This window comes from Callospermophilus lateralis, unplaced genomic scaffold (genome assembly GCF_048772815.1).
Source record: "Callospermophilus lateralis isolate mCalLat2 unplaced genomic scaffold, mCalLat2.hap1 Scaffold_89, whole genome shotgun sequence".
In the NCBI taxonomy this organism is placed as follows: Eukaryota; Metazoa; Chordata; class Mammalia; order Rodentia; family Sciuridae; genus Callospermophilus; species Callospermophilus lateralis.
The window spans coordinates 4,241,944-4,253,627 of record NW_027517018.1 but is presented as its reverse complement, the minus strand read 5'-3'; the positions used below and the strand labels follow the sequence as shown (position 1 = coordinate 4,253,627).

Genomic DNA, 11,684 nt, shown 5'->3' with positions numbered 1-11,684 from the left:
CTCGGCTCATCAGAACACTCACTATTTTATGGGATGAGATGTTGCCCCACTCGAGAATTATAAATAAAAGTCAATTTAGATCTTCAAATTTGTTGTAATTTTGCCTTTTGACAGAACCAATAAAAACAGACTCAAATACAGCAAGACAGAATGAAATACAAAAGGAAGTTTGCAAAGCTAGGGAAACAGGATAATTATGACCCTTCAGAATCAACAAACTAGAAACAGCAAGGAATGGCTTGGAAAATGGCCAAGATGAACTCCTCAGCTCTTAAGACCATTATACCATGGTTCTCAACCTGCTGACCCAGGACGGGCCGCAGCAGCAGCATTACTAGAAACTTGTTAGAAATGCAAATTTGGGGCCTACCCTAGGCCTACTGGATCCAAAACTATCGGGTGGGAACAGTGATAATGCCTACCAGTTCCATATGTAATCACGATGCCTGCTAAAATCTGATATGTCCTTTTCTTTCAGGCTACAGATGGCAAAATGGCTCTGCTCCAGTGTCTGGAACGAGACATCTTTCTCCCAGGGAGATTCTAGTGGACATTTCTTCTCAACCACAGAAATAGAATCCGACCACATCTGAATTCACTTGTTCCTTCCACCAACATTTATTAAATATCAAGCCATGAAGAAGACGTTCACCAGTTTTGCACGACTTTGTCATGGACTAGCTGGCCTTGTGGCTCAGTGGCATCTGGAGGCAGGAGGGCCAAATAGACAGGGGTCTCTGCTCCCTCCTCCACTGTCCTGGAGCCTTGGTCCCCGGCCATGTCTGTTTTCACCCATCCAGGGCAGCAGGCATTAAGCAGAATCCGGTCGGCTTTTCTCTTTTCATCCAGCCGCCGGGCCAGGATTCTCGATAAGACTGTGACCCCCAACTTGGACACCCCATAAGCCGAATTGGGCCAGCCTTCCCTCTCGTGTACCTCATTTCTTGTGTCCTCCACAAACTTTTTCATGAGGTCCACCAGATCCCCCTCGGTAAGTGTGTCACATCGGAACTTTTCCTGCAGATCCTCACTGCAGTTTTCAAGAGCTTTCAAACCCTGTAAACTGCTGATATTCACCACTCTCCCTGGAACAGAGGAATAGAAATGGAAGCACATCACAAAGCAGCACTGGTCAGCTGAAGACACCCAGCAACAACCGAGGCACGGTACAGGTTTAATGGCAGAAAAACATCAAAAAGCAACTCTAGAAGGCATAAAATCTGTGTGGGGGCGGGGCAGTGTGTGTGTGAAGGGGTTATACATTTATTTGGGCTCCTCTTCTCCCAAATGGAAGAAAGAACACAGCTCCGTCAAGAATAGGTTTTCCCTTCTGCAGCAATTCTCCATGAAATGGTGGAACTGTCATCTGTAGCAGACTCACTGGACAATTTTATAAAACAGCTTCCTTCGACACATATGCTGCAAGAGCCTGCTTTCTGAGGGACCGTACCTTCATTTTGCATCTCAGCTCCCAGTGCCCTCGGTTGGCACATTTCTAGGGCCTCAGGCAGTCACTTCTATCCTGGGTACCTAAATCAGGATCAAGTGATGGCAGGGAATACCACTGTCCTTAGTGCCAGGCATGTCCACAAGTGGAGCAGGTTAATTCTTCATCCTGGTCCTGATTTCTGATTAATTGTTAGTCTCTAGTTAATAAGAATATGGGATGAGTCATTAAACTAATATGAATTAATATTCATGTTGATTATAATTCACAACTGCTAAAGAGACAGTTGTGCCCATGAAAGCCAATATGCAGGCCAGCACCCAATCAATAATCTGAAGCATTGCTGGAAACCTGAAAACCAGCCAACACAAATTTGCACATCTTATCCACCAACCAAATCCACCTATCTTGGAGTGTTCTTTTCTTTCTTTATTTTTTATTTTTATTTCTTGGTACCAGGGATTGAACCCAAGGGTTTTTTACCACGGAGCTACATCCCCAGTCCTTTTATTTTTTTGTTTTGAGACAGGGTCTTGCTAAGTTGCTGAGGGTCTCCCTAAATTGCTGAGACTATTTGTGATCTTCCTGTTTCAGCCTCCCAAATGGCTGGGGTTACAGGTATGTGTCACCATGCCCAACTTGGGAGTTATTTTCTTACATGCTGTTCTGAATTCACATTCTCTACATCAGTGGCATCCACCCCAGGTGCACATTTGGGGCGGGTGGACCACTTTGAGGGCCCTGTTTATGGAGATACCCTCAGTCTCTCCTTGAACACCAACATCACACTCATCCTACAGGTATGTGTGATTCTTCAGTCTGTCCTTCATTCTTTCCCTCTCTCATTTTTTATGGTGATACATACTTCTTTCCTAAATTTTGAAAACTAATGAGAAGTTGCAAAATGTTCAGCAAAGCCCATACATACATTTTTCACCTAAGTTCACTGATGATTAACGTTTTGCCCCATTTTTTTCTCCATCTCTCCTTTTCTCCCTGTTGCAGAAATTTAAACCCTTTCAAATATTTTAGTGTTTAAGTGATTCTTGTCTTGGTATGGGATTGGTTCCAGGGCCTGACAGATACCAAATATACATATGCTCAAGTCCCATCTATAAAATGCATAGTATTTCCAGATAACTTAAGAGATTCTACCATAGGCTTTAAGTGGTCTCTAGCTTATTCATAATCCCCAATACTATGTAAATGCTATGTAAATCATTGTATTATTTAGGAATAATGACAAGGAAAAAAGGTCTGAACAGTTTCAATACAGATACTATGTTTTACAAATTGCAAATATTCTCAGTCCATAGTTGTTGAATCCCCACCTATAGAACCAGAGGTACAGAGCCTGACTGTGTGGTAACAGGCCTTCCCCACCAGAAGCACAGCATGATTGCACTCACACTGTTGTAAAACCCTGTTATCTCCAGTGGCATGCATGTTCAAATGTCCCCAGCCATTCCACATAATGCTGCTTTATAGTTTTTGTTTGTTTTAATCCAAGATACAATGTGGGATTTTGGACTGCATGTAGTTGTCATCGCTCTCTCTAAGTATTTTTTTTAGTTGTAGATGAACACAATACCTTTATTTATTTATTTATTTTTATGTGGTGCTGAGGATCAAACCCAGGACCTCACACGTGCTAGGCAAGTGCTCCACCACTGAGCCCCAGCCCCAGCCCTTGTAGTTGTCATATCTTTTTAATCCATTTTCATCTAGATTAGTCGATAATGACCTTTCTTTTGAAGACTCCAGTTCATTATTTTGTAGTATTTCCCCCAATTTGGATTGGTATGATTTTCTTATAACTAAATTTATTTCAATATTTTTGGCAAGAATACTACATTGGTGATGAATTCCTCATTGCTTTCTATACAGCTTTGTTCTCTATACTCAGCTGCTTGAGGAATGACATTTACAGGAGAAGGAAGAAAGAGAAGAAACAAACTACAGGAGCTACTCAAAGCCTTCCAGGAAATGCAAACCCTTCTACAGAAGAGGGGTCCTCTTTGATCTAAGGGAATACCTTTGAGAGAGGCTGGGTGATAATGCAGGAACCTAGTCAACAGATGGGTCTAATTCTGAGGAGAACTGCACCCCACCCTCATCTGAAGTCCAGGTGACCTTGTTGGTCCTGAAACAGCCTCATTCTAGAAGGAGTGGGCAAGTAGCTCCCTCTAGTGGCTCAAAGGTTGCTTAGCCAATTTACTCAGAATCAAACAAGCAAACCAAAGGCTTTTTAAACTTTTAAATGCATTTTAGAGCTAAACAAAGAGACATTAGGAACTAGCAATGCTCAATATTTACCTTCTGGTAAACACCAGATTTACTAAAAATCACAAATATTAGCATTTTGTAAACTAGAGATTCCCACTTTGGAAACTGACTGAAGATAGAGATTCACCTGCTCTGGATTAATTTTTAAACCCCATTCTCCCCCGAGTCTCCCATTGTCTTTCAAAATGGCTTGGTTTATAATCATTTGGCACTCTAATTCCTATTTCACTAGCACAGGTTATCCTAATTTGATTGAGTAGTGAAATCAAGAAATTAGGAGACATTTTCCAAATCCATGAATATGTGTATGTGTTCAGTTCTTTTGGCTTCAATTCCCCTCTCAGGAAAGTGAAGGTAAAGCAACGCAAGGCTTCTTCAGCAATTTTCAGCTCTTAAATTTTATGACTGTAAAATTCAGCAGGGAGAAGACTTCCTGATAACTTGGTAAAAGATAGCCCTGCAGTGGAAAAACAGAAAACGTTCTGTTCTAATCTGGGAAGAGCCCCAGAGGTATAAAGCCAACATAAAGCAAGATCACATCGAGTGTGGTAGCATGGGTCTGTAGTCCCAGGTATTTGGGAGGCTGAGGCAGGAGGATCACTGAGCCCAGAAGACTGGGCCAACCTGGGAAATGTTGCAAGATTAAATCTTAAAAAAAAAAAAAAAATAAGGTGGCAAATACTGTGCTAATCTTCACCTTTTGTGTTAAAAGGGGAGTTTTGAAAATATGCATTTTTATTTGCTTAGGTTTATATTTGTAAACTCCATCTCCTGGCCTCTGGGCACTCACCAGCTCCATGCACTGGACCAAAGGCTTCCTATGACCAGCACCTACAACACTGACTGCAGGCTTTCTATGATCCCAGTCCATTAAGAAACTGATAAAGAAAATCAATCCCTGTGGAGCTTGGGAGTGAGTGGGTAGGGAGTAGAAGTGTGCCTCTCACGGTGTACCTATTTAGACTTAAAAATGCTTGCATTCAGAGATTATCCTATTCAAAATCACATTTCTAATAAACCACACAATTCTTCTCAGAATCACAAGTAACTTTTTTTTTTTTTTTTGGTGTGTGTGGGCGTACTAGGGATTGAACTCAGGGGCACTGGACCGCTGAGCTGCATCCCCAACCCTATTTTGTATTTTATTTAGAGACAGGCTCTCACTGAGTTGCTTAGCATCGCACTGTTGCTGAGGCTGTCTTTGAACTTGCCATTCTCTTGCCTCAACCTCCTGAGCTGCTGGGATTACAGGCATGTGCCACCACACCTGGCTTTGTATTTACTAATAAAGAAAAATTATTTCAGATTTTCTCAATCAGCTTGCAAAATTGAGAGTAAGAAAGGAACATAGGGAAAGTAACAATGCCAGAGAAGACACCATCCTGCAGGTCCCCCAGACAAGCCAGGTGTGGGCACATCCTTGGGGAAGAGGAGATTCACTGAAAAGCCTTTGGGGACTTGTGACATTTTGTCCATGAGGGTTGAAGATCATGTGATCTGGATCCCAAGAGCATTGTGGTCTGTCATACAATTCTTTGAAAGCCGAAATGTTCAAGCAAGGAGCCAGACACTTGAGAAATTAGGACAATCTTCCATCTCCCTTCCCCCACCCCCTTACAAAGAAACAGCAGAGTCTGGGAATGTAGCTCAGTGATAGAGAGCTTGCCAGCATGTGGGAAGCTCTTGGTTCAATTCCCAGCACCACAAAAAAAAAAAAAAAAAAAAAAAAAAGAAAAGAAACAGCAGCCCTGGGTAATTGCTGGGGGGCCAGTCCAGAGGGCCCATGGCTTATTCCCTCCTAAGGAACACAACCTGACAGTCCATCCCCTGGACTTACCATGAGGCTTCATTATGGGAAGTAATTCAGTGCAGACATTTCTAGTAGCAAAAAAGTTTGTCCTCAGGGTCATCTCAGCTTGAATGTCAAAGGGTGTTGGATCATCCACTTTCAAAAAGACAAAGAAACAAAGAAAAAGTCACCTCCCCCATACACACTCCTGAGAACATGGATTCTATTGCCTAACAACCAATTAAAAGAGAAGCTAATTTTTTAAATCTCTCGTGGTTGGTTCTCAAACTTCAGTGTGCATGGGAATCCCCTGCAGGGCCTGTGAAAACAGCTTTTGGGGCCACACCCAGGGAGTCTCTCATTGGTAATGCTGCAGCTTCTGGGCTTCCCACCCCATTTCCAGACCCCTGGCTTTGCTGCTGCTTCTCAAACTTGATAGGCACTGGAGATATCTGGGATTTGTGTTAAAATGCAGATTTTGATTCAGCAGGTGTGGAGCCTGGGCACCCAGTTTGCGCCCAGGTTTGCGGGTACCGCCCATAAGGGCTATGTCTAGACCTCTTGTCTAGGAAGCAAGGTTTTTATTCACCAATCCCTCAGCCAACCGCGGCAGTCTACTTCCGAGGCTGTCAATTCCCGGTTGGCAGCTCCCCAAAGCCTAGAGGCTGAGTTGGAGGTGCTGGTGAGAGGAAGACTTGGGTCCGTGGCAGAGCAAGAGTGCGTGCCCAGGGCCAAAGGCAGAGCTACTTCTGCACAATCGGTTCTTTCCCTCTTCCTGTCTCAGGCTTCTCTTCCCCCCTCGGTTGTAAGTGAAGCTGACCTGTTTCTTTATACTCCTGGATCATGGCAACTCAGTAACTTTCTTCATTGACAAATTGCTGGAATAAATAATTTCTTTGATTTCTTCCCCTAAAGGAAGATGCTTCTTAAAAGCCACATTTGCATTTTTTATAACAAACATTAGCTCCCTGGGGGCGGGAACCAGGCTCGCTTCCCTTTGGCCAGAGCCTATCAAAGCTCTCCATTAAACAAATTATGAAATCCACTAATGTGCAAGTGCGTGCTAATTGTGTCTTAGCGACTCATTTCCTGTCCTGGGCAGATGTCTCCTGGCATCTATGAATGCGCCCTTGTTTCACGGGGAAAGCGAAAGTCAAGTGATTTTGGAGACCTTTAGCAGAGAAAATGGTTCTTGGAGTGGACGGAAAGCTGATGAGCTTAGCAAGGCGTGGCTCCCTCCCCGGAGGCCGGTTTTCCTACAAACAGCCATAGCTGAAAGTTCTGGGCGGCCCCTGGGAGGCGCACGGGCTTGCACAGGCCGGCGAGCCGGCTGGGCAGGCAGGGCGCGCGGTGTCACAGCCCCCCAATCCAGGAAAGCGAATAACCGCCCGACAAGGCGGGAGCTGCGCGCATCCCCAGGGGCTGGCACCGCCCTCCCAGATCACAGTAGTGGACAGTGGGGGCTCCTGCGGCTTGCCGCCGGTACCCTCGGAGCGCAGCGGGGAGTTCTCCCCCCAATCCCCGCACCTACTCTTGAAGGCGATGCCCGCGTTGTTGACCAGAACGTTGAGACCCCCGTACTCCTTGCGCAGGATGCTCTGTAGGTCGTCGATGTCCAGCTGCTGGAAGCGCGGGCTCAGGCCCTCGGCCTGCAGCTGCTGCACCGCTGCCCGGCCCCGCGCTTCGTGGCGTGCGGTGAGCACCACATCCCCCGAGAATTGCCGACACAGTTCACGGGCGATGGCGAAGCCTATGCCCTTGTTGGCTCCGGTGACCAGGGCCACGCGGCTGCAGGACAACATGGCCGGGTGGGCAGCGCGGGACACCTGTGTGGAGAGCGGACCTGACAGCGGAACACCCGGGTGCGCGCTGCGGAGCCGGGCCAGGGTCGGAGCAGAGGCGCAGATCTAAGATCTGGGGTCCAGTGCTGCGACTCCTAGAGAACAAGGCCCCCGGAGCCGGTCCCTCCCCTCTGAGGAGGGGCTGTCTGATCCCGAAGGTTTCGTAACGCCCCAGCTTGCGGGTCGGCCTCCTCCCGGCGCAGGGGTTTTGATCCAGGCTCTGAAATGAGAGGCGATCTGCGAGACTGCCCTCCTCTAAGCCACACCGGTCGGCGATGGGTCAGTAGCGAGCTACGGGTTCTTAGCAGCTGGACCGAAGCAACTATTTCGGGAGTACTCCAAAGACAGAAAAACAAGTGCTGAGTAATTTTCTTGGGCGTGAGCCCATTATCCACTGCAAAATGCAATTGTTCGCTTTTGCCTAACGCGCAAAGAAAATACTTAGACATAGTAACTTCTTCTGCACACAACGATCCTCTGGCTCGCTCCGGAGAGAATTAGCGAAGAGAAGTTCCGTAAGTAGACAGGTGTGGCGGGCTACACCGCTCTGTGAGCCCCTGTGCGCCCCCAGGTGGGAGAGGATGTTTACTGAGTGCCAGATCCTTTATAGGAATGTTTTATTTAATCCTAACGTACCTCTGTGGTGTAAAGTGTCTGCCTTTAGCTTTGTTCAAGGAGGATATATCTCTATAGAGTCATCTCCAAAGAGATCTAGATCCATCTGCGTTTCCCCTCCCAGTCAGATCTGTGCATCCAGCAACAAAATCAAAGGCATGTCAAGGTGTGCGTGCAATTAGAGCTCCACCCATCTTCTGTGTAATCACAGCCTGTTTGATTGGTGACTTCCAGATGAGGGGATGGCTGTGATCTCATCGTGACTCAACTTTTCCCAAGCCCAGCTAGACAAACTGCCTGGTGCCTCTGTTACCCTGACTCCACCCTCTCTATAAAGCCAATACCGAGGTCAGGAAGGTGGGCACCTGCTGGTCTAACTGCCTCAACCCAGTATATCATTTTTTTTCCTCTTGAAGATTAAGAAAGTTTAAGGTTTTCTACCAGTTTGATTTTGTTTGACTAGTTGGCTGCTGTGAAAGGGGTCTCGCCCTGTTGCCTACTACACTGGCCTCACACTCTGAGGCCCAGATGATCCTCCGGAGTAGCAGACAGGTGCACTCGGCCATACCTGGCCTTTCTTTTTGTCTCTGATCTCTCTGGCTTAAAGTTTAACTTTTTCTCACCTTCAAGGGATCACCTTTTGGTTTTATTGATCTTTTTTCTCCATTTTTTTTCTGACTATTTTGATTTCTGTTCTGATCTTTCTTTTTATGTGCTCAGTTGGGTTTTATTTGCGCTTCAGTCTCTTAGGATGGAAGCTGGGAGTATCGATTGGAGACATGTCTAATATGAGCATTATGAACTGTTCCCTTTAAAGTACTATTTAGTGGAATCCCACAAATATTGAACATGTTGTTTTCAGTTTTGTTCAGTTCAAAATACTTTCTAATTTACGTTTTGATATCCTTTTTGACCAACAGGATTTAGAAGTGCTTATTTTTTTAAAAAAATTAAATTTCCAAGTTGTTCAGGATTTACCAGTTATCTTACTGTTGATGACTTCTAACTTAATTCCACTGTGATCAGAGAATGTACTTTGACTAATTAAATTCTTTTTAAAAGAGTTTCAAAACAACCAGGTGCACTGACACATGCCTGCAATCCCAGCTGCTCCCGGGAGGCTGAGGCTGAGGCTGAGGCTGAGGCAGGAGACTCAGGTCAGCCTAGAAGTTTGGGGCCAGTGCGGGCAGTGAGACCCCCATCTCTTAAAAAAGAAAGGAGTTTCAAGAACTGATAGACATATTTTTTTTCTTCTCATAGACATATTAAAGCATGTTTTATGTAAAGGCAATAATCTCAGAGAAAGGTGATGTTGGTGAAGGAAAGAGAGTAATTGCAACAATAAACTTTGTGGGAAGATCAAGTGGAGGGACCCAGGACCACGGGGGTGAGGCTGGGGTGGCAGGGCAGCAGGGCAGCTTTCCTCTTGCAGCAGAGTGAGTGGGGTGGTTACAGATGTGCCCTGAGGGCATCTGTTAGTTCTTGGAAGATTGAGAAAGTTGAGTCATCATTGAGAAAGATTAGTTTGGGAGATTTAGGAACAGAACAGTCATTTTGCAGAGTAGTAAAGTGATTTATTAGGCAGCGTCCAGACTCTGAATCCAGGACCCATGGTATCTGTGGTCCTAAGATCAAGAAAGCTGGGTCAGCCTCCTATCTTCCCACTCTCAAATGTCCAGCTGCTAGTGCAGCGGGGTACAGTGGTTAAATAATAACAGGGGAGGTGTCTGCAAGGAAAGAACTGGAGTGCAGAATCATGGCCACTGGGGGCAGAAGGAATGATGTGATGGCACTGGAGCTTGGTAAGGAAGGGAGGCAGGAAGCCTAAAGGAATGGAGGTCTCCAAAGGAAGGGATCCTGGGGGACAGCACTGAGACCAGAGCTAAGCCAACTATCTTGGTCCATTTTCTGTTGCTATAACAAAATCTGAGTTGGGAAATGTATAAAGAAAAAATGTTGATTTTATTCACAGTTCTGGCAGTCCAAGACTGTGGTACTGGTATCCATTCAGCTTCTGATGAGGGCCTTGTTCTGTGTATCATGACAGAGAATTGGAAAGGGGAAGCAGGCGCTACTGGGAGGAGCTTGTGTGTACAGGATAGTAAGGGGAGATTCTGGTTTCCATAAAACAGCCTGGTCTGATGATGCCAGCCTCATTCTTGTGAGAGCTACATTAATCCCTGAAGAGGTAGAGCCCCGTGACCTAATCACCTCTTAAAGGGCCCACCACCTCTCAACACCACTACATTTCAACATGAGTTCGAACAGGGATAAACGTACTCAAGCCACAGCAGGTAGTTTGAGATGATGTAGGGTGTGGCCAGCCCTACTCATATTCATTGTTGAAGGGTTGTGGGGGGTAGTGTGGGAATTCTGTTGATCTTAACAATGGTTCCAAAATTTTGCATATTGCAATCCCTGGAGATTTTTTTAAAAATATTAAGTGTTGAACCAGATGCAGTGGCTCACACCTGTAATCCCAGCGGCTCAGGAGGCTGAGGCAGGAGGATCACGAGTTCAAAGCCAGCCTCAGGAACTTAGTGAGGCCCTAAGCAACTAAGTGAGACCCTGTCTCAAAACAAAAAATAAAAAGGGATGGGGATGTGGCTCAGTATTTAAGCGTCTAGGTTCAATCTCTGGTACCAAAAAAAAAAAAAAAAAAGTCAGCGCTGATACCTGGCACACATCCCAGGTATTGTGATGTGGTTGGTCAGGGGTTTGACAGAAGGACTGGTGTATTCAACATGCAGCCGAGTTTGAGAGCACTGGGTTAAAGGGACAGGTTACTGGATAAAAATGACATCCTATTCAAAAGAGCTGGGGTCTTTGAAAGAGAAGAGAAGAGAAAGGGTTTGGAAATGTCACAGGTTACTGTGGCAGATAGGAGAATGCCCTCCTGCAAAACACCTGTCCCCAGGGTGGTGAAAGTGGCTTCACTTTGCAGATGTGACTGAGGATCCCTGACATGGGGAAGCCCCAGGCTATCCAGGTGGGGCCAGTGTAGTCACAAGTCTCAAAGAGTAGAAGACCCGAGGGTCAGACAGAGATGTGGCCAGGGAGGCAAGACCTGCGGGGCTGGCCTCGATGCTGCAGGGAGGGGTTTTGGTCCAGAGGATGCAGGTGGCCTGGGGAAGGGTTCCTTTCCCACAGCCTCCGGAGGGAGTGAAGCTGCCTTGACCCTGCACTTTGGGACTTCCAACATCAACAACTGCATTTGCTGTAAGCCACTGATTTGGGGTTAATGTATTGGGGCAGCATCAGGAATGAGCTCAGTTATCAGGGAGGATTCCTGTGTCACACCCAGGGCTGGGGAAACCATTCCCTTGTACCAGTGCAGGCTGGACAGATGGTTGGGATTATTAGCTCATATTTCAGAAAGGGAGAAACTCCCGGGTGTTTCTGAAGGATGAGGAAGAATGCAATAAAGGGGAGAAGCTGTCTGACATCTGCTGCTCCCAGCTTTGCCACTTACTCACTGTATGACCTTCCTGGTCTCTCCGTGCCTCCGGTTACTCATCTGTAAAATGGGAATAATTACAGTGCTAACTCTTATGACTGCTGCAAGGATTAAGTGAGTTCATATTACAAAAGTGCTTAGGGCAGTGTTGTCTCATGGTAACTCCCAGTTAATCACCCACTTATATTCTTTGCAAAGGAAGACAGACAACCACCTAAAATCAATATGTTTGTTTGTTTATAGCTACTT

General features: G+C 45.9%; 1 protein-coding gene across 1 annotated transcript; it reads right to left on the bottom strand.

Moving 5' to 3' along the window:
• Window positions 1–648: 648 nt before the first annotated feature.
• On the bottom strand, window positions 649–7,324 carry LOC143387942 (carbonyl reductase [NADPH] 3-like). The gene is made up of 3 exons (XM_076842024.2): window positions 7,054–7,324; window positions 5,571–5,678; window positions 649–1,085 (listed from the first exon to the last, which is right to left on the bottom strand). Exons 1-3 carry the CDS (start codon window positions 7,322–7,324, stop codon window positions 649–651), a joined length of 816 nt encoding a protein of 271 aa, XP_076698139.1.
• Window positions 7,325–11,684: the final 4,360 nt, after the last annotated feature.

Excerpts from the sequence above, each read along its gene's own strand:
- LOC143387942 (XM_076842024.2), bottom strand. The coding sequence starts at position 7,324 with ATGTTGTCCTGCAGCCGCGTGGCCCTGGTCACCGGAGCCAACAAGGGC. Across the intron at positions 5,679-7,053 it reads CGCGGGCATCGCCTTCAAGA|TGGATGATCCAACACCCTTT; the intron begins GTAGGTGCGGGG and ends TCTTTTTGAAAG. Across the intron at positions 1,086-5,570 it reads TCCCATAATGAAGCCTCATG|GGAGAGTGGTGAATATCAGC; the intron begins GTAAGTCCAGGG and ends CCTCTGTTCCAG.